The 27931-nt window shown below is 35.7% G+C and overlaps 1 protein-coding gene across 1 annotated transcript in view; it reads right to left on the reverse strand.

Annotated features, from left to right (window-relative positions):
- Positions 1 to 27931, reverse strand: part of LOC136041797 (uncharacterized) — a 69655-nt gene that overhangs the window by 6289 nt on the left and 35435 nt on the right. Inside the window, exons 8-10 of the mRNA XM_065726551.1 lie at positions 13783 to 13946; positions 9442 to 9712; positions 3694 to 3847 (exon numbers count right to left, since the gene is read on the reverse strand). Coding sequence (XP_065582623.1) covers positions 3694 to 3847; positions 9442 to 9712; positions 13783 to 13946 — 589 coding nt within the window. The remainder of the gene's footprint in view (positions 1 to 3693; positions 3848 to 9441; positions 9713 to 13782; positions 13947 to 27931) is intronic.

Consider the following 27931-nt stretch of genomic DNA (forward strand, 5'->3'; position numbering starts at 1 on the left):
AAAACGGGTTTTCAATTCTTGTAACCTTCACGGCTGTAGACCTATAGCTGTCAACCATATTTCATATAATTCTTATGCTAATTCGAAGAGGGGATAGGAGAACTGACTTCAGAGTCACCGTTCTCCTTTCTTTACAGGCCTTAGGAAAAAGGAGTTGGTTACAAAAAATAGAACGATGAACCAAGGCCTCAGAAGATTGGGAAAAAAAAACGCACCTGTTGTTGTCCAACAATCCGTCCTTGTATATCCCAGTTCATAAACAAGCCTCTTCTATTATTCATCGTGAATTTATGCCACATATTGTTGGTAAAAACCAGCAGCAATCGTGTGAGCTATTTTTATTTTATTTAATTTATAAGATTAAAAAATTGGTAATTATAAAGCAGCCACTGTAACTCTACTTCTTGTATGCGTTTTCACTTCACCTCATCTTTCCCACGAAATTAAAAAATCCTCCCCTTTGAATGTATTTTGAATTTGAGGAAAAAATACCAGTTAGATAGTCAATATGTTCATTTCCTAAAACTGCTAAGTAAATAAAACTCTGTAAAAAAAAAACTACTCCGCTGCGCACCGTAGCTTCTCCAATAGTGATGGATTCACATCGGCTGCTTTGTAACTACGAATTTCTTTTAAGAATTTCGTATGTTGACCAACATAGTTGACAATAATTATATATTTGCACCCTAAAAAAATTAATCTGGACAATTAGCGTCAATCTATTTCAATTAATCTATTTCATTTTTAATGTTCAATCTCTCTAGGGAATTTAAATACGTGAAAAAAGGGAAATGATATATAAAGATACGATACAAAAAATACCATTCACTAATATTCCCTTTGACTGAAATAGTTTTACCAGGAATGAGATTACCCGATTACCTTCTACCTTTGTCTCAACAACTTGAACAGTAGGAGTCAAAGCACCATCTTCATCAATTACACGCAATGTCTTTGAAAAAATGATAAAGAGATTGCAGACAGTTTCGTTTTGGCATTAAGATACCTGTCAATATATCACTGAGTCATATCGAGTCAAATACTAGCAAGCTTTCAACAGTAGCATGCTAGTATTTCAAAATACTACCAAGCTTACGCAGCTTTCAACTCGACGAAACGTGATAACAATAAGTATAAAATAAGACTTGCCGGAGACTCGAGCAAAGGGATGGAATGACTGAGGGAATGACAAATCTCGGGTAAGAATTTTTAAAGAGATCTTAAAAGCGTAGGATTTATTAATGCAGAGATATGTAAAAGATCTATAAAGAGGAGACATTTTATTGCTGGCCAGCACTTTGAATATATTCTCGAGGTATGCAACAAAAATCACGGAGACTGCTGAGAGCAAGACATTAAACTCTTTAAAATTCTTTGGGACTTTTTTATGGGGAGGTGGGCCCTGGCCCCCTCTAAATACACCACTGCTTACTGCACCCATATACCGTGACCTAATCGCCTATACCTTTCTTTTATTCCTGTAGACAACATCTAAGATACCATCATTTGTCGTCACATAGTAACCTCCTATGTAATAAAATAATAATTTTTCAAAAATCTTTCAGAATACTTTTCTGAACGATTCAACCGGTCTTAAGTATAAACAACATATAGGTGGAACTGCCAAACATTTTAAAAAATGCGTCAATGTTATGGTTAGAAATAAGGAGTAGATGACATGTAGCGAATTCTACGCAATCTTTATGATTAATACTCACACCTATTGTCTTTGGTTTTCAAAGGTTATTCTGAAAGGCTGCCCCCAAGGAGGAGTGAGTTCATCGTACATATCAAACCTCTTCATGAATAATCTTTTGTATCTTGTTAGATTTGTCTTTGGGGTACACTCAGACATAACAATCGTCTAGTATCTATCCTACGAGATAAACGTATGAAAACCGTGTTTGAATTAGGATAGCAAATGCTGAATATGATTCAGAGATGAGGAGAAAAATGATTTGCGTTCCTTTTCTGAGAAGAGTAAAGCGATAGCATTCACGAGTAAAAAGACTTGAAAAGTTACTTTTAAATAAAAATATTTGGTCAGGGTGATAACTGTTGACCCATGGACATCAGTTACGGAGTGGAAAAACAAAAAAACTACGTGAAAGCATGCGACTCGTTTTACCTTAAGTGTAGGGAGTTATTAAAGGGCAAGGATAAAAACTATCCCAAAAATATAGACAAGGACATTTTTGATTGTCATAAACACAGGGAGTGAAATGGAGAAGGAAATCGCACTAGTCCATCAAAATAACGTAATAATCTGCTATATAGATGGTTGACAGACTCATGGAAAATTGCAGACAGGAGTAGTAAAGTACCACAATGTCTTCCGAGTTATCACTTAGAGGAATTTGTAACGGTCTCCCAGGCTGAAAGGTTTAGGATAAAACAGGCAACTAAACGACTGGAGCAACTAAATAGTACAGACAGGAATAATTGTATCACATCTAATAGCCCATCATGTCTTAAGGCCCTTGAGAATATTGAGAGCACACAAAAAAGTGAACTAGAGTGCTATGAAGCATTAAACAGTCTAGCATCCAATGGTAACTGTATTACACTGATGGTCTCGGGACATTCTGGGATCACTGGTGACGAGTTGGCAGATGAAGTAACTAAAACTGGTGCAAAAATGACTACTTATGGACCGGAACATTTCAATTTACTGGTGCTATTTGCAGATGGACCTCCGAGAGGACATAATAGAATCGGCAAAATGTGGGATGTAAAGAAACAAAGAAGGTAATTTCAAAGTTTAATTCCAACCTGACAAAACATCTTCTCAACTTAGATAGTCTGAAGTACGAATGGTTATTGAATCCATAACAGCAATTGGGAATTATCAGAATCCCCTCATTAGAATTGGATGGGGTGATTCCTCATTTCAGCAAAAATGCCCGACAGCTGTAGAAACAAGAAGGTATCTAATCGAAAAATCTGAAGCAACAGGCCCCTGTGGCCTGAGCTTCAGATCAGGTGGCGAGTCCATTATTAATAAATAATAATGATTGCCTTGGATTTAAATGAAACTAAGGAACAATTCTATTGATGATTCCTTTTTAATAAGGCCAAACAATTTTTTGATTTGTATCGTTCGATTAAGTTTAAAAAAGGACTAATAAGGAGACTTTTAATGGAATTTCATAAAAACTGTCAGATAACAAATACCCAAACCTCTGCGGTATCCTCCTGCATTTTTTCGAAGCTCCTACGTTACATACCTATTCTTATTCACTACTATTAAGGTAGCCACAAAAAATTTTATTTAGTGTAAATGAAATAAAATATACTTAAAAACATGTTCTAATTACTTTTGATATATACCTTGTGAAACAAAACGTTGATCAAAAATACTAACAAAATACGTCGTAATTGAGTACTATCACTTGGAAAATTTTTCATTCACTTCGTTGCCATTTTATTTAGTGGAAAATGAACACCGTATCACAAACTTTTATAGTATTTAACTTATCAATTCCAAAATTTAAGAATTTAACCATTTGCTTATAGTTCTTGATTTGCTTAACACGTTTAGACAATTCTTATCTTTTTGCTGTCATTTTTTTAAAGTTTGGAGCACCAAACCATCTTTTTTTATATAAAAAAAAGAAATAATACTAAGCTTTATATAGGACACAAAGCTTGATGCAACTACTAAATATTAATGAATAAAAGACTGGGTCTTACCTAACCGCCAAACCATTAACTTGAGCATAAAATAATGCTGCTTTTCCAACATGAATGACTTCAAGGGGCTGCCCAATACGATTTAAAATGTTTATACGCCAAATGACAGTTTGAAATAGAACACCCAGGAGCATTTCTTGTTGTCCCACAAATTCTAAAAAACACAACTTATTTAGAACAGGTTTTATACAGTCCACCCATAAAAACAAGGAAAAACTTCAAGAAAACCGATCAAAAACATAGATTCGAAGTCTTGTATAATTTACATTACAGACACCATCTAATTCCTCGAAGTCACATGGTCCAACATGTCATTATTCATAGAAGTAATTCAAACATGAAATTCATAAGCACAACAAACTTTGAACTTAATCAGATTACAACGAGTTCAGTAAGTCATTGCGAAATACTGCAAATTGGATTTTGGATCGATGAGGTTAACTTCAAAAAATATACACATCAAGAATAATTAAATATTAAATCCATGATATTGGATAAGACTTGCTGTTTTAAGTGGATATTTTGTAATAATAAGAATAGGGAAATTAACTGGAGTTTTCACTCACGCCCAGCTTGAAGTAAGGCCGACCTCGCACAGTTTGGCTAGAATAGGCGTTTGGATAAATTTGTGACGTTCGGCCACCACAGAAAGATTAGTAATCCTTCACATCCTTTTTACCACAATTTTAGATTAAATATGACTTATGCTAATTTACCTGAAAACCTACAAGACATTAATCAAAAATTTAACAAAGTAGAAATAATCTTTTCGCAGGTTCAAGATCTCAGATAAAGCCTACCGACTATTTCGTTGCGAATTTATTCGACAGCAGAGATATTTTCGGATAATGCGTCACAATTGAAGAACGATTACTTTAGTTTGTAACCTGAATTGCAAGTTACTAACGTAAAATTGTAACACCTAGAAAATGAGTATAAAAGATACAACTTGAAGGTGATAATTTCATCCTGCAGACAGAGGCTCTTTGTTATGAGAAGATGTAGTGAAAATACTGAACTTGCAGGTGCCAAATTTAGGGCCGAAAATTATGGATATTAGATATATTTTTCGCTAAATGATAAACAAGACATGTGCCCAGGGTTGGTTAAGTTCACGAGCGGTTACATTCGTGATATTATATTGCGATCAAGCGCATACCTGAATAGTGGATCTTGGGGTTAGTTCGGATTATTCACAGAGTGAACTGTCTATTCTTAACCGTCTAAATCCCTTTATTGAACGTGCTAGAGGAGAAAACCGAAAAGCAAGATTAAGAGGGGCAAAGTTATATACTGGTCAACAGTATTTTACGTATGGCTTTGACAATTGTTTGTTTTGTGAAAACAGATTGTTTTCAAAAATAATCTGTAGTTGAGATTAAGAAAACCCTAAATACAGCAGCGAGTACCATGACCCATCTCAAGGAAACTACTGCACAAAAACTTAATCGAGAACCCGCGTTTTTATCAGCATCATAAAAAAAAGTTAGTAAAAAGTTGGTTTCCGAAAGAAGTTCGTTTAATCCAGAGTTTAGGTTAATTATATAACTGTAATTTGAAGCCAGATTTGAATATTCAATTCAGAATTTTCAATCAACTGTAGATTTGTACAATAACTGTTTCATAACTTTCTTTCTTAAAAACTGGAGGTGGATTTTCAATAAGAGAAATTCAAAATCTTGGCACGATTTTGGTTTATATGACTTCTACTGGTGTCACCATTCATAATGGCAAATGGTACACTGGCAACTAACAGATAGCTCAGTGTAAGAAATACGATACAGCATCAACAGCAGTGATTGATAGACTACGCCGGGCAGTAAAAATTCGAGAGTTCAAAATTTTTATTGATTACTTGGGATCATCACCTGAGATTGGTAACTTCTTGGGAAGCTTGAAGGGAAACCGACCAAAAAGGGCTTATTTGGGAAAGGTCCAGGAGGATTTCCACAAGAAATATTAAATCACCGTCCCAGAACTATTAGATGTCAACGTTTTGTTATAGGGAAAGTCCCTGACTTTTTAAACTTTTGTAGCCTGCTAGCACCTAGACCTAAAAGAGGTAGCAGGCTAAAATTTTTAGGGAAAATATTTATCAGAATCAAATTCATCAGAATAGGAATAAAAAAAAATATCCGCCAACCTTTCAGATGAAAAATAAGGTGGTAGTAGAAGATATGCTTGCATGGTTTCGGCTCAAGCAAAAAGCAACATGACTACCTTTCTATGAAAATATTTGTTAGCTTGGATGACGTTCCTATGTGCCTCCCATACTAAAGAATTACCACGTTTCCGAAAGATGTAAAAATATGCCACCTGCCTACCTTTCTGTTAAAAACCTGGCAGTGGAAGAGGATTACACACAGCTTAGATATATTTTTGTGTCAATTCGGGACGTAGCCCGATTTTGCATCAAATATGGACTTTGCTTGTTTTTGCACAAAACTAGGAGTTACAATGTTATCGCTGCAATCAAAGCTTAACTCGTTTATGAACTGAATCAGAAAACGGTTTGTTGGTGGATCGAATAAAGGCGTTTCTTCCAAATTAGCAATGGCATGCAGGCTAATGATTTTTTCACAAGTGAGCAGGGTATCTTCATAGTACCCACTGGATTGTATTTTTAAAAGGATCGCTTTCTGATATCTTTATTTGACACCTTATTAGTAAGTTTGAGACCCAATACATTCTATGGGCATCCGTGATTTAAAAGAGGATTCTCCGACTTATGGTAAGAGTTATCTATTTTCGTCTTAGGTAGTTCTAACTGCTCATTAATTTCAAATTACGAGACTAGCTCAGTGTTACTTAAACAATTTGGAAAACCAACTGAAAATTTGCAATATTTGAAGTGAAAATGATGAAGAACATCACAACAATAGACATCACGCAGTAATATTATCCAATTGGCTTTTTAATTCTTACTTGATTATTTAAAATTAGCATCGACTTAGCATTACGAGCCAAAACACAATAAGGCAAACCAAGATAATCAAGAGCATCGAAAACCAAAAATAAAATATTTCTATCAGCTTGATCCTGACGATTAATAGAAAATGTTGACACTTTTAACACTGCATAGTCTCTATCTCAAGAGAGATTAGAAAAGGAATCAATATTGTTAACTAGACTAGCTTTAGAATAACTCAGTGAAGTGACATCTGTGTACGTAATAAACGACAAATCCTAACCTCTTAGAGATAGGGATTATAAACATAGAACGAAGACATACCGCCATAAGCATGCATTAAAATACGCAGGAGTAAATACCACCTTGCCTCACTCCCAGTTCAACAGAAATCTGATTAGGAAAAAGTCAGAAGTAGAAGCAAAAAATTTAATCGTAAACCTCGAATAAAAAGATCTATGAGCTCTAACCACGAACGGACAATCCAAACATTAGTAAGAGCTGAAAGAGCGACAGGATGTGAAGTAGAATCAAAAGCTGCTTTTATACAAATTAAAATTGTACAAAGTGGGAAGGAAATACATCTTGATCCCATTTCTTATGTGAAGCCTACTTGATTAAGACAAAGACTTAAATAACAAAAACAACTCTTTATACAAAATCCAAAAAGATTTCCAATAATAAAACTCATCATTTTCGCCCTATAAAAATGACAAGATCAGATATCGCTTTTTACAGATTTTAAACAGAACTTATAACCCCATGCTTAAAAGACAAGGGAAGTGCTGCAGTGAGTTATTAGTAGAAGTAGTAGTTAAACATAAGAACGATTCTTAAATTAAAGGGTAAGCAAAATCTGTGAATGTCATCACGAAAAAACAAAAGGTCCACAAAAATAGGGTCTCCCATCCACCAAGTAAAGGTTTATCCTTTTTAGAAGGTTCATTAATTTTTTCTTTAAACGTAGAGATCTAATTTTTTTTTTATTCTCATCAACTTTGGGCGAAGCATCCATTAGTAGAATATTAGAGTGACAACAAGCTCGAATCAAAAGTCTCTTTCTTTTCATTAATGCATAAATAATCGGAGTCGTCGCGATTCCGATTTTATATAGTTTATAAACAACATACTCTACATACTATATATTTTATAGTTATATATATATATATATATATATATATATATATATATATATATATATATATATATATATATATATATATATATATATATATATACATGTAGCACTGGATGAATATGGGTGCTTCTATGTGTTGCTTAGGTCAGGAAGGTATTAATAATAGCACTCGAGTTGCTGCTGGATGAGGTAGTAAAGGCTCAGATCTTACAGAAACAAATAGACATGATCCTAGCTAGAAAGATGGTATTTTAATTGAATTTGCAAGGCCCAGTTGGTAAAAATAGGGATAGATGGTATCCTAGCCTAGATAAATTTTTGCGTAAGAAAGGAAAATATTTATGGTTATAGACTGCTGCCATTTTGTAGGCTACAACGATGTAGTTATAACCAACGCAGTATTTGGTCATGAAATGAGCCACAAATTAACAGAATACTGACATTGTGGTAAGACGGACTACCTTACTGATTATGTTATTGTAAATTAGATACTGGTAGGATCGATACGAGACACTAGTGTATACAGAGGTGTTGGCATTAGTGTTAAAAGTAGAGATCACATTCTAGCAGCGTCTAAATCTAGTCTAAGGCTGAAATTTGGAATGGGTAACTACTTTCAGGGAACGTATGATATTGGCAGACTCCAGGATGAGGATTTGAGAGAAAAATTCCAGGAATAGTTGAATATGAAACTGGAGAGTCTATGATTTGACAACTTAGAAGACGAATGGAATCATTTTAGGAAAATAGTTTACGAAGTAGCAGATTGTGTATCAAGGAGGAACGTCAGAAACACATCTAGGAATATTATTAAAAACGCTTTTAGCTTGGTAGAAAATAGGAGGGATTTGTAAAAGAAATATTTAGATCATAAATCATACAAGTTTAAAAAGAATGTAAGTATAATAGAGGAAGCATAAGAATATGAACTAAGGAGGCGTGGGTGATGCCCATAGATAAAATTGCCAAAAACCTGGTATATGCGGCCAGACGACATGTTATAAAATAAAGAGTGAATAGTCAATCTGGACTTCACCCAGTTAAATATAGGAATTGGGCCTCAATTGGTGATAAGAAGAGCGTAAAGGGAAATGGGAAGAACGTTTTGAGGCTGTATTAAAATTGACAAAGTTACAGAAAATGATATAGAAAAAAATCACAAGGTTTGTGACAATCTGGAAGTAAAGGTTTTGCAAGTTAGAGACAGCACCAAATGAATTAATCAATAAATGGCTTCAGGTGTATATAGTGTTGTAAATGAGTGTTTTTGAAGTTAGAGATACTGCTACTATTACGCAATACTGCTACTAATACTCGCAATACTTCTACTATTACCACTACTACTGCTACTAACAACTCACTACAGTACCAAGCCACCTGAGTTCAACACAGCGAAGAATTTGAAGGAGAAGATCGAGAAAAAAACTTTTAAACTTCTCACCGTCAGCATCTACTTCTTTTATTACACCTAAGATTTCAGCATCTGTAGGGTTTTGTCCGAGACACTTCATAAGAGCTGTTAATTCTGAAAAAGAGGTGAGAGATGCGAAGACTAAATCTTCCAAAACGTATAATTAATCTTAATAGCATACTCTTCTCGCTCAAAAAAAAAAAAAAAAAAAAAAAAAAAAAAAAAAAAAAAAAAAAAAAAAAAAAAAAAAAAAAAAAAAAAAAAAAAAAAAAAAAAAAAAAAAAAACATACCCCAGCCCTGCTTTTCAGAAATCAACTTATACATTGGTAAGACTTGAAGTGCATTTTCGACACAGTTTTTGGAGGCTTCCAGTGGCCCAATCAAATTAGGAAGATATGGCTCGCAATTTTCATACAGTAAGACATCATCAAGAGAAAGAAGTTGACTTTCCAAACAGTGGGCATCAGCTAAAACCAGGCATATTGTTTTTGTACGATTCGCATCTCTTCCAACAATCTTGTTATTTAAGACTTTCTGAAGCAGACTCATACTAGCCGAATACTAAAAACAAAATAAACAATTCAAACCTCAGCGATATTACCATTTTCAAAAAGATAGATATAGGGCAGCTAAAAGCGACGTTCATATTGACTAGATTTAAAGATATGTTTCTTAGAAACGGAACGTACTTTATTTGAAGATATTCGAATAGAAAGAGTGCTAGACAAATATAAGTATAACCTTATCTCAAAAACTAATTATGGCCCTTCTTTTTCCGTGACTGTAGGATGATTATTATTTTTTCTGGTTTTTATTTATTATTATACTGACGTCAGCACAGCATTTGTAAGATAAATCAAAGCATTCTGGCTTTTGAAGACTGAGGGGGCGGTAGTTTTACTGCTATTTATCGTAATTCCTTTTATTAATTTATTTATATTCGACGCAGGAATCCATTATTCATTGATAGTAAGTCTTGTTTGTCTTGAATTCAAAATATTGTGTGAATTTATTTCCCGTCATCTTATTTTTCAAATGGCCCTTTACTTTTCCTTTAAAAGCTTCATTTTTGGGAAAATGATTAACTTACGGTCGATTTTAATTGATATAGTTTTATCATAGGGTAATGTTATAAATAGCCACAATTTTGTCAAAATAGATGTTAAACATTCAATAAATAAGCAATTAAATTAATTTGTAGTAAAGTGCAAACTACGTTCTGGTTTTGCAAGGCATAGACGGCGTTAGCACTACTCCTATTTGCCGTAATTTTGGTTTGCTGTAAATATGACTTGATTATTTACTGTAATTTCTGCTCGTTTTGGGTTTCACTTCTTTGTTGTTAATGGTTTATGTTCATTTTACAGTTGAATTACTATTTTATCTTGTTTCCACTCATTTTAGGTTTAATGTGGCTCTTTATTGTACTGCGAGAGCAACACTTTAGTTTTATCCTTCTTTTTTTTCCTATGCCGCCGATCTCAGCTTATTCCTGGAAACTGGTAAGGGTCTAACCTGTGCGGTTTTTACGGAAAGTGTGGACCCCAGGCCGGATTGATGAATATGAGATTACATTTCGGAAAGCTCCGCAGAACTCTTGCCTGGGGCCAAAAAGGATGGTTTTTTGCTTGTCCACGAGCCAGAGCCTATGGTGTGCGAAGTGAAGTGGAGTTATATAGCCAATGTCAGAGGAATATCTGAAGTTGTGCAGCCAAAATTTCGTTTCATCAAACCATATTTCTGCTTTCGAGTGGAAAGCTCCGTTCTAGCAGGCAAGCAGGCAGGCATCACTTTCGAATTGAAGATGGACTAAAATCTATAAGTGTTAAATATATGCGGCAGTTACCCGGCTCCACAGCCAATATATCTTCTTTGAGTGATAAATAGAAAAATTCACAGAAGCAAAAATGTGGCATTTTCCCACGGGTCCGAAAGTGCTGCCATCTATTGTTTCTACCCATTTCTGTTCGTGATTTCAGCTGAGTTTATCATTCGGTTTTCCGGACTTGGGATTGCAGTAGAGAAATGGTATCAGATGTGCTTAATAAACTTTAAAAGTTCTCTCATTGCTAAAGAAATTGGAGCTTGTTCTTTGCTCCTTTCTAAGTGTTGACGTTAGAAAAATGGCCTACGGCAAAAAAAAAATCAACTTTTGAGGAATTTTTTATTCGACGGCAATCAATAGCTCTTGATGAGCTGATCAAAGCATATGACATCCATTTTTTGGTACCAAAATTAGGTATACCAGTTTGAAAGTTTCAAGGGGTTGACAACTTCAGTAGTAAGGTACACACTGAAACGAAATATAGGCCGATACAAATTGTGAGACATATAGAGGACTTGTAAGCAACAGTCGGCTGTTAGGTAACAATCACCTTCGGCAATGAGGAGCTAGCAACTTTTGCTAGTTGGTGTATCTATTATTTGTTTCCAGTGTATTTGATGGTAAAGCCAATTTGGTTCCAGTGGTAAGACATGTAGGAGACTTGTAAGTAATAATCTGCTGTTAGGCTACCGTCAACTTCAGCGATGAGGGGTTTGCAACTATGCTAGTTGGTGTACCCATTTATTTGTTTCTGGTGAACTTGATGCCTATCACGGGAGAGGGACTTATAAGTAAGAATCGGTTCACTTTGGGCGAGAAACGGCTGTTAGCTCATAATCATCTTCGGCAATGAGGGGTTTGCCACTTTTGCTAGTTGGTGTACTTATTATTTGTTTCCGGTGTATTTGATGGTTAAGCCAATCTGGTTCCAGTGGTAAGGCATGCAGGGGACATGTAAGTAGTAATTGGCTGTTGGGCTACATTCATCTTCAGCGATGAGGGGTTTGCAACTTTTGCTAGTTGGTGTACCCATTTATTTGTTTCCGGTGAACTTGATGTCTATCACGGGAGAGGGACATGTAAGTAAAAATCTGTTCACTTTGGGCTAGAAATTTGTGCAAATTGGTGCACATTGTATTCGATCTTTTTAAATCTGACAGAATTAAGTGTTTACTTAACGGGTACAAACGATAACGTAAAACAATGAGATGGTTACGTAATAATTAGTGTCACCTATGGTATTTTAATCCTGAAAAGTTACAGATAGCTTTATAATACCAACTAGATTATATAGTATATTGTTCTAAGTTTTCATCCGTCACGATTTCTACGATTGAAAAGGACAAAGGGCAACTGGGTGCAAAGTCAATTTATTCCCTTCTTTCGATATTATTTTGTAGTTGTTGTTTTTTCAACGCTGAGGAATAGCATTTGGTCATGTGATAACTGATTGCGATCTTGTTTGAACATACCGTTTTAAAAACTTCGATAGGCTGACAACTTCATCATTTAACCGATAGTGAAGAAACAAGCACAAATGAGAATGTAAAACAATGAGATAGTTTCGTAATAATTAATAGAATATCATCTATGGTATTTTGATCCTGAAAAGTTAGGGATAGCTTTATAATACCAACTAGATTATATAAAATATTGTTCCGAGTTTTCATCCGTCACGATGTCTACGATTGAAAAGGATAAAGTTCAACTGGCTGCAAAGTCAATTTAGTCCCTTCTTTCGATACTATTTTGTTGTTGTTTTTTCAACGCTGAGCAATAGCCTTTGATCATGTGATTACTGATCGATAGCGAAGAAACAAAACCAAAGTGTTGCTCTTGCAACACTTTAGTCGGCGAAGCCGGACAAAGGGTGTCACAACACTTCACGTTGCCTGGGCAACGTAGGTCTAGTTTTATTTGGAAACTTATTTAGCAGGAAACAGTTTTTCTTTTTACTTTCAAAGATTTACTTCTATTCGCTTTTAATTGATAATTTTTTATTACATATTAAAAGAACATTTTTAAAACTTATATTCGATTTCTATCTTTAAGAATAAAAATTTTGGCTTGCTATTTATATTTTGGACAAGACAATGTAACCAATTTTGATAATAGTCACACTATAGAACTTTAGATGGATGTGTTCAAGTTAAAATTGTTATTTTGAACATCCACAAATAAATGAATTAAAAAGGAAATCAGTATTTCCTTGCTGGAGAAAAACCTATCAGGGTATATAAGTCGCACAAAAGTTCACAGAACTAATTACCTAATAAATCAAATAATTAGATAAATACAACAAAAATAATAACAACTAGTCCAGCCTCCATCACTCATAAACGCTCAAGTCCTTCACCCTGCCTCACAGCCCACCTTTCTAAACTCATTTTGTTTAAACTTATGTACATGTTCTGGCACGCTATTATTTGCTGGTAGCGCATCCAACACAGACGGATCCAGGTATTTCATTGAAAATGAAGACCAGGCATGATGACGTAGATCAACAACTATGCATCACTTCACTTAGCATCATAATCAGGCAGATTACTATTAATTTGATAAAAACTCTTAAAAACATCAGGTGGTATACCGTTAAAACACTGAAACACAAATATATATTATATATATGTGTATATATATATATATATATATATATATATATATATATATATATATATATATATATATATATATATATATATATATATACATATATATATATATATATAATATATATATATATATATATATATATATATATATATATATATATATATATATATATATATATATAAATTGGTGTTACCTGTTTCATATAATATAAAGTCCAGGCCTGAGAAAGGTCAAATCTCGCAGCTAAAGTTTGCAACTTCCTCGCGCTGTCCATTGCAAAAATATCTGCTATTTTTTGGGCACGATTCAATATTTCATCATCAGGCAGCACACCATTATGAAGCAGTCCAATTACAGCTGCAAAAAAAAGTCATTAATCATAAGCTATTGGACAGTTTAATACATGAATTTTATAATATAGTTTTTGACGAAGACTGCCCGTTACAACAGCTCTTTATACTACTAATACTAATAACAACTCACTGCACCACCAAACCAAATGAGGCCAACACAGCTACGCACTCTTCTCCTCCTTCTCCGTCCATTTAAAGCCTCCCTCTTTACAATCTCGAAAAAATTCCCAATTTCCTTAAATTTTTCCTTACACCATCCTCCCACCCCATTTGGAGACGAGATGCTAATCATTTGGCCCCTTGGCAATCGATCTTTTATAATCTGTCATGCTTTATCCGCATAACGTATCCTAGCCATCTCAACCTTTCTCTCATCATAGCTTTAGAAAGGAGGAGTGAACTACATTTTTTGTACAGCTTATTGTTTGAGATATAAATGGCGAGCATTAAAACAATGTTTCATTTACAAAATGTGACAGAATGTACAAACACTATGGAATTACTTTGTCAGCACCTGTTTTCAAAGTGAAGTTTAATTTAATGCACGCACTACCCTGGAAGGTGACAGGCACTGGAAGCAACGAGAACTTCTGATACTGCTGACATCGAAACTGAAGAAGGTGAAAATGGTCAATGTTCTCCTCAATTGCAAGGCCAAGAGAGAGTTGGTGTTCGTGGATAAGTTGCCAGTTTTAAGCTGAGACGAAAATTTTCGCTATGTAGTCTCAAACTAGGACAGAACAGAATTTTTCCAATAATGAAAAGGATTCCAGTAAAAAAAAAAAAAAAAAAAAAAAAAAAAAAAAAAACATGCTCCAGGAATTCTCCTGGCTGTCCTCACTTTTAATAGATATCAAAAGGTTTTGATGTTATTTTGCGCGCTTCCGATTTTTCAGCGCTTATTAGCAGTAGAATTCATTTTCCTTTAGTAATAGTCCCTATACCCTGGTATTCGGGGCTTAGGATCAAAATTGCTTCACCTACTTCTGATTGTTTCTAATCTAATTTCGGTTATTCACAGAAGTAGAAAAACTGGAATTATATTCCCTTATGTGTTTAATAAATGTTTGGCGGAGTGTCTTCGTTTATTATATACAACCCTTATGTGTTATGGACGGGATGTGTCTTTTTGTATATTATATATAAAAAAAAAATTTTTTTTACTGAATGTAAGGAGCAAGTAGGTAGCTCCTTACTTTCAGTTAAAAAGACTTGTTGTTTAATTTAATTTCTAAATATTTTTGAATCAATGCAGGTTTTCAATTTGACCCACCGAACGAAATTTGCCGAACGATAGTTAAAACGAAATTTGCATATTAACTTTCCTTTTTTCAAACGAATAATAACTTTATAATAACCGAAGTTTTATTCTTGTTCCAGTTGTTTAAGAATGACCCCCTGAATCACAAAGGCTGTTTAATTAGAATGACAATCTCTTTTAAAAGTTAAAAAAGAAACTTTAGGGTAAGAGCGAGCTATTGAGGAGAGGCAACCCATCTCATATACGTAATATTTTCTGTTCGTTTTAAGTTATAATGTTGCTTAAGTTTCACCCTCTCATCAATAACTCGCCATTTACGCCAAAGTAAGAATTTTGTTTCAATTCCTTAAGAATGATCCCTGAATCACAAGGGCCGTTTAATTAGAATAAATAGCTCTTTTGAAATTACTAAAAATACTTTAGCGTAAACTGTTAAGTATTGAAGGGAGGACGAAACCCCTCATATACGTAATTTTAGGGGGTTTGCCCCCTCATCAATACCTAGCCCTCGCTCTAAATGCTAAGATTGGCCGGAAAATAACATAAACAAATTATTGCTTATATCGGCAATTTTTTTTTTACAAAATTCGAACTTTAGGGTAAAGAGCAAGCTATTGACGAGAGGGCGAACTTCCTCATATACGTAATATGAGGTGGTTCGCTCCCTCGTCAAAACCTCGCTCTTCAAGTTCAGATTTCAAATTCCAAAGTTGAAATTTTGTTCCAATTCTTCCAGAACGACCCCTAAATCCCAAAGGCCATTTAATTAGAATAAATAGCTCTTTTGAAATTACTAAAAATACTTTAGTGTCAAGAACGAGTCATTGACGAGGGGATGAACCCCCTTATATACGTAATAATTTCTGTTCGTTTTAAGTTCTAATGTTACTCCTTACTTTCAGTTGAAAAAACTTGTTTTTTTATTTAATTTTTGACTGTTTTTTAAATAATTTCGAGAAATCCAAAGCCACCTTCATAGAAAATCTCTTCCCAATGGAAATATCCTCCAACGTAACCTTCTCCCCCCCAGAAATAATCCCCCTAAAAACGTCTATATACTTCCCAATAGCCAATACTAGGCTATATACAAACAATGGGCAAAGTTCATAACTTACAGCCCTTCCCCCAGGGACTGTGGGGGATTAAGTCGTCCTCAAAGACATAGTTATTAAATATTTTGACTATGCTGAATAAAATCAGCGTGGGAGGATGCCTAGTTGCCCTCCAATGTTTTTGCTCACTTAAGAAGGGCACTAGAACTTTTAATTTACGTTCAAATGAGCCCTCTTGCGAATTCTAGGACCAATGGGTCGATACGAAAACCTGGACAACAAGAGCTAAGAGCTCATATGGCACTTGTGACGAGGCCGGAAGAGCCAAGAGCAAAGAGCTCATGGTATGAGCTCTAGCAAAATTATAAGAATCAATAGATTGATTTAAAAAGAAAATCAGAGGCTTAATGCCGGTCGGAATTTACAATAAGAGCTCTGAGTCAAGAGGTCCTTCTAAATATCAAAATTCATTAAGATCCGATCACCCACTCGTAAGTTATAAATACCTCATTTTTTCTAATTTTCCACTCCCTTCAGCCCCCAGATGGTCCAATCGGGGAAAATGACTTTATCAAGTCAATTTGTGGAGCTCCCTGACACACCTACCAATTTTCATCGTCCTAGCACGTCCAAAAGCACCAAACTCGCCAGAACACTGAACGCCATCCCCTAACTCCCCCAAAGAGAGTGGACCCAGTACGGTTACGTCAATCAGGTATTTACGATATTTGCTTATTCTACCTACCAAGTTTCATTCCGATTTCTCCACTCTAAGCGTTTTCCAAGATTTCCGGTTTCCCCCTCCAACTCCTCCCATGTCAACAGATCTGGTCGGGATTTGAAACAAGAGCTCTGAGACATGAGTTCCTTCTAAATATCAAATTTCATTAAGATCCGGTCACCCGTTCTTAAGTTAAAAATACCTCAATTTTTCTAATTTTTCCAAATTAACACCCCCCAGCTCCCCCAAAGATAACGGATCCGTTCCAACTATGTCAATCACGTATCTATAACTTGTGTTTATTCTTCCCATCAAGTTTCATCCCAATCTCTCCACTCTAAGCGTTTTCCAAGATTTGTTTCCCCCATCCAACCCCCTATGTCCCCAGATCCGATTCGAATTGAAAATGAAGCATGTGAGACATAAGATACTTCCATATATCAAGTTTCATTTAGATCCGATCACCCATTCGTAAGATAAAGATACCTCAATTTCCACGTTTTCCAAGAATTCCGGTTTCCCCCTCCAAATCCCCCCAATGTCACCATATCTGGTCGGGATTTAAAATGATAGCTCTAAAGCACAAGATCCCTCTAAATATCAAATTTCACTAAGATCTGATCGCCCGTTCTTAAGTTACAAACACCACATTTTTCTAATTTTTCCGTATTGCTTCCCCCCAACTCCACCAAAGAGAGCGGATCCGTTCTGATTATGTCATTCAAGTATCTTGGACTTCTGCTTATTTTTCCCACCTTGTTTCATCCCGATCCCTCCACTCTAAGCGTTTTCAAAGATTTTAGCCCCCCAACTCCCCTCAATGTCAACGGATCCGGTCGGAATTTAGAATAAGAGCTCTTAGACACAATATCCTTTTAAATATCAAATTTCATTAAGATCCGATCACCCGTTCGTAAGTTAAAAATACCTCTTTTTTTCTAATTTTTCCGATTTAGCCGTCCCCCCACTCCCCCCCCCAGATGGTCGAATCGGGGAAACAACAATTTCTAATTTAATCTGGTCTGGTTCCTGACACGCCTGCCAAATTTCACCGTCCTAGCTTACCTGGACGTGCCTAAACTAGCAAAACCGGGACAGACAGACAGACCGACCGACAGAATTTGCGATCGCTATATGTCACTTGGTAGACACCAAGTGCCATAAAAAACCAATTAAATACGTATCCGTGATCTTTCTTCTGGCTAAAAGTATAAAATTCCATATTTGGGCAGATAGGAGCTTGAAACCACTATAGTAGGGTTCTCTAATACGCTGAATCTAATGGTGTGATTCACTAAGATTCTATGCCTTTTAGGGGGTGTTTCCCCTTTTTTCGAAAATGAGGCGAAATTTCTCAGGCTCGTAGCTTTTGATGGGTAGTACAAAACTTAATGAAACTTGCGTATTTGAAATTAGCATAAAAATCCGATTCTTTTGATGCATCTATTGGTATGAAATTCTGCTTTTTAGAGTTTCGGTTACTATTGAGCCGGGTCGCTCCTTACTTACAGTTCGTTACAACGTACTGTTTGATGCCAATGATACTATTTTATTGAGCCGTTCTAAAGGTGGTTTAATCATTTTATTAAGAGTTGTTATCCCCTTTTTAGTAATTTCTAAGATAGAGGCCTTTTTACTATATTTAAAAATACTAATAATACTGTTTTATTGAGCCGTTCTAAGGCTGGTCTAATCATTTTATTAAGAATTTTAATACCCTTTTTGGAAACTTCTAAGATAGAGGCCTTTATATTATATTTTAAAAAATTCAATATTTTCCCGTCAAAGTTAATGACCGAGCTGGATTAACTCGAGACAGGAATTTTTCATTCCGGTTTCTCGTGCCGTTGCGTATCCGGAGTTACCTTCAGTATTTACATTTTAGGGTTTTCTCCCCCCTAAAATAGGTTTCCTGAGGTTTCCTAGAGGTAAACCTTTTCTTTTAGGGATTTGAAGGTTTTATAGGAATTTTTACAAGTTTTCTGGATTATTTAGGGATTTCAAGGATTTAACATTTCAAGTTCGTGAAGATTATTCTCCTCACGGTTCAAGATTATTTAGTCCTTGCTAAGATGTCACTATTCTAAAAAGTTCTGAACTTACGATAAATTGGGAATTATCCGAAAAATAGCGGATATTGGAGAGAAAACTGCAGAAATCTCAACATTTTATAGGGGCCACAAGTCTAAAACTATCGTTCGTATGTGCCTTATTAACGATTAATAGGCAAATCTGTCTTTACTGACAAACCAGCAAAAGGAGAGAGCAAGCAATTGTTACCGAAGTTTCGTTATTGTATATAAGAAAAGCCAATCTATTAAATGACTCTAATTGTATATAGGTAGTTCTCCAGACGTGAAAAATTTTATCTTGGGTTTGGTTCTATTTTTGTCCTTTGTGAAACCCTATGACCGTTTATTATAAGCACTACACCATTACAATAAGATTTTCCAGCTTAAGCACTTTTCACGGAGGCCAATTTATGGGGGGAGTGGGCAATTGATAGCCAGAGTTTGAAAAATACCTCCCCTTTGTATCTTCGCTAAAAATGAAAATATACCCTTACCCCCTCCCATATTTTAGGGAATTGGCACCACTGACACCTAATAGATTTTATTGATAGACGCTCATACTTTTTTTTAACTGATTGAAATTATATATTTCGTTGACTAGGGAAAAAAATAAATAAAATAAAATAAACACAAATCAGAACCATTAAATCTAGAAAAAATTCACAAAAATATTTTTTCCTTTTGTGAATCAGAGTATACAGGATGGGGGAATTCGGAAAGTAATCAGAAATTGAACGAGGGGGGCTTTTAGAGATTTCGGTATTGAAAAGGGAATTTCCTAGAAATTTTTTACCAGCCTTATAGGGATTTAAAAAATATATAGTGGAAATATTGTTACTTTATTCTGCTTCCGCTGAAGATTTGAAGTCGATACTAATTTAAAATATTCCACAATAAAAGAGAGGCATTTGGATCAATAATACGGCTATGTGGTATCTATTCTCATAACATTTTAGGCTCTTTTTTAAAAGCAGTATGTTTTCTATCCTTCCCTTCTTTTTCGAAATTTTAAAATTTTTGATTTTTCATCAATTCGCGTTTGCTATCGTCAATATTATAAATTTTAGCTTGTTTTCAATTTTTTTTTTTAATGGTGAGTTAGTTGCGAGATTTAAAACGAAAGTACCGTTGGAATTAGCTGGGATTTGAATATATGACTTTTACCGTAACTCTGAAAATATTTTCTCTGTGCATTACATTTCTTCTTTTTTCCGAATTTAAACTGTGTTCAAGATATCAATTGTTTTTGTTTGTATTTGATGTATTTTATTAAATTAGATTTTTAAGTGTAATGCAAATCGTTTCTTCCCTTATTTCTTGACATATTTTTGCATTTCTGTACTTTATATATTCATCAATTCTGAGAGAGATAAATAAACACCAAACACATCCTGTGGCAAGGAAATTTATCCTTGATGACCTACAAATAGTAGGACAAAGCCTGCAGTCTCGAATGTATTTCAAATTAAAAACGACATTGTTTTCAAAACTCTTAAAGTATAAGTAATCATTATTGTCTAATACCTCTTAAAGCATAAACTTTTAAAATATAAGCGATAATTGGTCTCTAATACCAGAGATTAACTCACTAGCAGCTACGTTTAATTCACTCACTAACAGGCTTAACAATTAAAAGGGACTTCATAACTTAAACGATGGAACATTTTACGCACTGAAAATCATTATGTGATTCCCTTTAAATAATGTGCAATACGCCAATCTTTCTGCTAAAAGTTGGGGATGGAACTTTCTATCTGGAAGTTGGGCGAAAGTTGGGGATGGAGGGGTTCCAGGAACTTCACCCCCAAAAATTGAATTCCTTTTAACGTACATGAAAATGGACACTTGCTACATCAGGGCACATTTTGACCTTTTGCTATCTCTATCCTATCAAAAGTAATCGTATTAGCGAAACACACGGACATTTTAGCCAACACCGACCACAGGCTTGTCGTCTCTAGCCTCAAACTACGCTTGAAAGTCCAGAAAAGTGATCGCCATCCCCCCAAACTAGACCTGAACAATCTCTCGAACTCCAAGATGCGCCATGTTTATGCTGTCTCCATCTCAAACCGTTTTGATTGTCTTGGTCAAATTTCAGAATCTTAAGAAGCCTGGCAAATATTCAAAAACGGCGTATTGCTTACGGCCGAAAGTACTATCGGTCGTCTGAAGCCCAGAAAAGTTCTGGATATCACAGGAAACTTTAGATGTCATTGAACAGCATGCCTAGCGAAGGATAAGGTTACATACAGACGTCTAAACGGCGAAAGAAATAAATTCCTCCACAGAGACAGAAGGCTGTTCACCGAGAAAAAGACTGCCGATCTTGAGGAAGCCGCCAGAAAAGGTGACACATGTGCTCTATACAAACAGGTTCGGGATCTTACAGATGGAAAGCCATCTTCCCTAGGCCCTATCACATCTAATGTTGGAGATATTCTCACTGACGAGAGCCCTCAACTGTCTGCCTGGAAGGACCACTTCTCTTCACTACTAAACCTGATTGTGTTAGCCAGCCCGATCCTGACATTCTTCAAGTGCATCTAACACCCCTGAGGCCCCGTGTGAGAGTGTGCAGCACCCTTTCACCTCTACAGAAATCCTGGAATCTCTGGAACGGATGAAAAACAACCGAACCCCTTGAATCTGTGGTATCCCTGCAGAACTGCTGAAATACGGTGGGGCAGCGACCCTTCTCTGGCTCCAAGTACTGTTCTCCATATTATTTCGTACAGAATAGATTCCAAAAGACTGGTGATCAGGTATTATTCTGCCTCTTTTGAAACGGAAAGGCAGTCACAGAATCCCCTCCAAATACCGTGGCATCACACTCCTCCCTATGCCTGGGAAGCTTTTCGTTATGACCCTCTTGAACCGCTGTACCATCTTCCTCAAAAGCCAACGAAGAATCCAATAGACCGGCCTCATGCTAGGAAGGTCTACCATGGAGCAAATATTCACAATACGTCAGCTGGTAGAGAAGACACGAGAAGCATATGCTGCCTTTGTGGATGTCAAGGTTGTTTTCGATTCTGTCGACCGACAATCACTCTAGCTCATACTGAAAAAACACGGGACTACCAGCCAAGTATGCAGCCTTTTAGAGCGGCCCCACGAAGGGACTGAGAGCTGCGTGCAAGTCAATGGCAGACGCAGTCCATCTTTTGAAATAAATACTGGAGCCCGTCAGGGCTGTGCTGCTGCTCCAGATTTCTTTAATTGTGTCATCGACTACATTATGACTCGGACCATAAACCGCCTCCAGTTTGGGCTGCAGTACGGCGATAGAGTACATTCAAACGCTGACTATGCCGATGACCTTGCTCTTGTCTCCAATTCACCGTCGAAGCTCAGAGAAGCCCTACAGATCTTTGCAGATAAAGCCTTAAAGATAGGGCTGTCGATTAATTGGCAACAGACAAAAGTGATGTTTGTTGAACCCTGTAACTCACCGCGTCCCCGCCAATGCTAATGGTCAGTGATAAACCAGCTGAGATTGTTGAGGAATTTACATACCTAGGCTCTATCCTCTCAAATGACGGATAAACCTCTAAAATCTAATGCACCGAATCACCAAAGCCTCGGCAGTGGTGAGAAGACTAAATACCCACTTGAGGAAACCTTCTATGAGTCGTAGGACCAACACGTGCATAAACAATGCTTCGGTGGGATCCGTGCTTCTTTACGGAGCTGAAGCCTGGCCAGCCACTCATTATGTGCTTAGCACCGTAAATACAGCCAAAAACAAAACATCTTCGCCGCATTGAAGGACTACGCTGGCACGATTTTATTAGCAACGAGAAGCTCCTGGCGTTAACTGCTCAAACGCCCTTCTCAGTCCAACTCGCCCAGCAAACACTACGTTGGTTCGAACATCTTCTTCACATGCCCCCCAACAATCCCGCAAGAACAATTTTTGACTTTGATCCCGTGTTGCATGGCGGGAAACGCCCAAGAGGTCGTCCTTTAACCAGATGAAAGGACACGACAGGTGCCTTCTTAGCCATGTTAAGGTGGACATTCAGGAGGATTTCCACATCCTTGCAAGAGACCGGTCTAAATGAAGGCCCCATGTAGCATCACTCGACGCCGGAAGTATTTCGGCAGGAGCATTAAGTTAAGTCAAGATGTGTGTACCATCATTACGTAACAACCCAAATGTGCAATTTCATTACGTAACAACCCACATGTGCGGTGTCATTGCGGGTCCATGTGTGCCCCCCGTCATTACGTAATACCCCATGTTTTTGCTGCCATTACAGTGACATCTTAAGTGTGCGCCACCATTACGAAACACCAATATGCGTGTCCTCCTCAGTTACAAGCAGGGATTTCCCTAGAGGGCCCTGAAGTGTATTATGTCACGCAAAATTGTGTCATTCCCAATAAATCGACTAAGTCACGTGAGATTACGTGATCATAAACTCCAATTACGTAACATACAACTGCGTCTCTTAGAAAACATTCCCTGTGACGTAACATGTACCTGCTGGCTGTCGTCGGAATGACACAGATTAGTATATGTGCGTGTGGCAAACCTCGTTTTTGCCATTCCACTGAGTACATCCAGCATCGCACTGACCCAAACACTTCAAGTTTTACTATGTAGTTTATCAGTGATTTCAACTTTTGCCGGAAGACACGGGCCATAATGTCATGTCTATGAACCGCCGATTGTCCTTGAAGTAAAAGCTGCAGTATCTCGTCCCAAGATTGATTACATGTAAATGTAATAAATAAATCTGGACGACCATAGAGACGAACATACGCAATAGCATCTTGAGCACATTCATGCATATGACGGGGACTGCCAGCATATGACGAAGTTAAAATTGTTAATCTTCCAACGTTTGTGGTATTACCGTCATTTATAACTGCATCTCGCAAATGAATGTATTGTTCAGAGCGGAGCTTGGTCTGATTCAGGCGGATATATAGCAAACGTTCTGATTCAATTTTAGCATACATATCAACGACGAATTGGTGAAACGATTCACGGCATTTTAAAATATAATTTTCTTCATCCTGCCGAATCATTAATCTATAGGAATAATAATGCATTGCACTGCATTTCTTATTCATTTCTTTGTTAGTGGCTGGATTCATCAATTTAATATTAAAGTGATAGCCGTCGGCTCCATCCCAAAAAATGATAGGATATTGTAGGGCATCGTAGCATCGATGAGTTTCAGCAATTCTTAACAACTGAGCGTTTCGCTTATGAAGAATAATATCTCGAGGTAAAAACTGATCACCGACCATAACGATTGCCACTTCGTCGATAGTTGGAGCATTGTATCTACGCACATGTTGGCCAGGAGGCGTTTTGTCAGCGGAAATAACAATTTTATGCGTATCAGTAGGCATCAAATCGATGGCTGTTTTGAACAGACGCACTAAATTATTATTTTCGTGGAAAAGATGTTGCAATTGGGAAACGATTGTCCTTTCAACGTTGGGAGAAATTTCGCAACGTGCATTCAATTCAGAATTTCTATCACTGATGAAGTAAAATTGTAAAAATTTATGATTCTCGCCTGAGAATGGTAGAAGGGACCCTGCTCTATGATAAATTTGCCCTTTTACTTTGAAAGTAGACATAAATTGATCTGGATTTTCGATTTGGGCTCCAAACGACGTCATTTGGAAACATGAGTTATATTTTCTGATTTGTGACAAAAAACGCTTAGATTCTGACGTAGTTCCAGCAAGGAAAGTCTTCAATGGCTCTGGTGGTGCAGCCAATAGAGGAAGTTTAACTTTTCCTGAGGCGCAACACATTCCCATTGTTTCACCATTGAATTTCAAGGCCTTGCAATAGGGACAAATTTTAGACATAGTCCCGATTTGAACACATCTACTCAAGCTATAATCATCGACTGGGCTGTACCTGAATGCCAGGTGATAACTTTCAGGTTGCTCTGATTCCTCGGCACGCTTTCTTTTCTTACTTTCTCTATCAGCAGCAAGCCTGATTTCTTGCTGTTCTTGTGATTCCTCGGCACGCCTTCTTTTTTCACTTTCTCTTTTAGCAGCATGTCTGGTTTCATGTTGCTCTGGTAGTTCTTCGGCACGCCTTCTTTTTTCACTTTCTCTTTTAGCAGCAAGTCTGCTTTCGCGTTGCTCTGGTAGTTCCTTTCTGTTCTTTCTTTCTCTATCAGCCTCAAGCCTATTTCCTTGCTGTTCTTTTGATTCCTCGGCACGCTTTCTTTTCTGACTTTCTCTATCAGCAGCAAGTTTTTTGGCATAGACTCTTTGAGCATCTTCCTCGGCTGTTGCCATTGTAAGTTCATCAGTCATTTTAAAGTTAAACATTAATAGATTTCTACGTGAACGCATGTCTTGGATATCTTTAATGACGTCACCGTCATAACAAAAATGACGACAACTAACTTCATGACGTCAATCAACACACAAACATGACGTTACCTGACAGACACATCCACAGACAACTTATTTTTATATATATACTAGCTGTTGGGGTGGCGCTTCGCGCCACCCCAACACCTAGTTGGTGGGGGCGCTTCGCGCCCCCCCCAAGCCCCCCCGCGCGCGTAAGTCGTTACGCGCCATATTAGTTACGCGCCATTGTAGTTGTGTCCCTATGTCCCACCTGTGAATATAGATATATATATATATATATATATATATATATATATATATATATATATATATGTTTTTAACTACGTAAAACTTGCGAATATACAACATTCTTTGCTGTCCCATTGTCTGTGCATATAAATAGATTTTCAGGTTTACCGACTCTTGAACATGCAACATATAATGGTCCATGGGAAAACAATCCGTATTCAGATCTATACCTCATGATTCTAATGATTGCCCTTGAGCTTTGTTGATGGTGATTGCTAATCGACCATTCCCTGAGTCGCCATCGTCATTTATATATCCCCCTGTGCACCCCGGCGTCCCCTTTGTAGTTATGTCCCTGTGTTCCGGTCGTCATTTATATTCCCTGTGTCCCGGTCGTCATTGGTGTCCCGGTGTTCCAGTCTGTGATTTCTCTTTGAGTGTCCCGGGCGTCATTTATATTCCTTGTGTCCCGGTCGTCATTTATATCCCCCTGTGCCCCCCGGCGTCCCCATTGTAGTTGTGTCCCTGTGTCCCGGTCGTCATTTATATTCCCTGTGTCCCGGTCGTCATTTGTATCCCGGTGTCCCGGTCTGTATATACATTCGTTTTTTAGTTTTGTTTTTCTCCTTTATTTTTTTCCTTTTTTCTTTTTTTTCTTTTTTAGTTTATTTAGATTTTTAGATTTTTTAGTTTTTTTATTAGTTTTTAGTTTTTTTGTAGTTTTTACCATTTTTTTAGTTTTTTTTTTACTTATGTCCTGGTCGTCATTTATACTCCCTGTGTCCCGGTCGTCATTTGTGTCTCGGTGCTTTGTTGATTGCTAATTTATATTATATTTATATTTATATTTTTTATGTTTATTAATATTTTTTTAGTTTTCTTTTTCACTTATTTTTCAGTTTTTTCCTTTTTTTTAGTTTTTTCTTTTTTAGTTTTTAGTTTTTTTTTGTTTTTTACCTTTTTTTATTTTTTTTAGTTTTTTTAGTTTTTTAGCTTTTTTAGTTTTTTTATTAGTTTTTAGTTGTTTTTTTTTAGTTTTTGCCTTTTTTTAGTTTTTTCAGTTTTTTTTAGTTTTTAGTTTTTTTAGTTTTTTTTAGTTTTTTTAGTTTTTTTTCTTTTTAGTTTTTTTTGTAGTTTTTACCTTTTTTAGTTTTTTTTTCTTCTTTTGTATTAGTGTGAAATAATTCAGACGTCATATGCGGACAAACACGACGTCACTCGACAGACAGACAGACAGACATAACCCACAGACAACTTATTTTTATATATATTTATTCATATTTTTTTAGTTTTCTTTTTCTCTTTTATTTTTCAGTTTTTTCCTTTTTTTAGTTTTTTTCTTTTTTAGTTTTTAGTTTTTTTTAGTTTTTTACCTTTTTTTAGTTTTTTTTAGTTTTTTTAGTTTTTTAGCTTTTTTAGTTTTTTTATTAGTTTTTATTTTTTTGTAGTTTTTGCCTTTTTTTATTTTTTTCAGTTTTTTTTTTAGTTATTAGATTTTTACCTTTTTTAGTTTTTTTTAGTTTTTAAGCTTTTTTAGTTTTTTTTTCTTTTTAGTTTTTTTTGTAGTTTTTACCTTTTTTAGTTTTTTTCTTCTTTTGTATTAGTGTGAAATAATTTAGTGTGACGTCACCTGATCCACACACAGACAACTTATTTTTATATATATAGATTTTTTATATTTATTAATATTTTTTTAGTTTTCTTTTATTCTTATTTTTCAGTTTTTTCCTTTTTTTTAGTTTTTTCTTTTTTAGTTTTTAGTTTTTTTTTTGTTTTTTACCTTTTTTTAGTTTTTTTAGTTTTTTTAGTTTTTTAGCTTTTTTTATTAGTTTTTAGTTTTTTTTTTTAGTTTTTGCCTTTTTTTAGTTTTTTCAGTTTTTTTTAGTTTTTAGTTTTTTAACCTTTTTTTTAGTTTTTTTTAGTTTTTTAGCTTTTTTAGTTTTTTTTCTTTTTAGTTTTTTTTGTAGTTTTTACCTTTTTTAGTTTTTTTTCTTCTTTTGTATTAGTGTGAAATAATTCAGACGTCATATGCGGACAAACACGACGTCACTCGACAGACAGACAGACAGACATAACCCACAAACAACTTATTTTTATATATATTTATTCATATTTTTTTAGTTTTCTTTTTCTCTTTTATTTTTCAGTTTTTTCCTTTTTTTTAGTTTTTTTCTTTTTTAGTTTTTAGTTTTTTTAGTTTTTTACCTTTTTTTAGTTTTTTTTAGTTTTTTTAGTTTTTTAGCTTTTTTAGTTTTTTTTATTAGTTTTTATTTTTTTTGTAGTTTTTGC

Source organism: Artemia franciscana, unplaced genomic scaffold, assembly GCF_032884065.1.
Source record: "Artemia franciscana unplaced genomic scaffold, ASM3288406v1 PGA_scaffold_38, whole genome shotgun sequence".
Lineage (NCBI taxonomy): Eukaryota > Metazoa > Arthropoda > Branchiopoda > Anostraca > Artemiidae > Artemia > Artemia franciscana.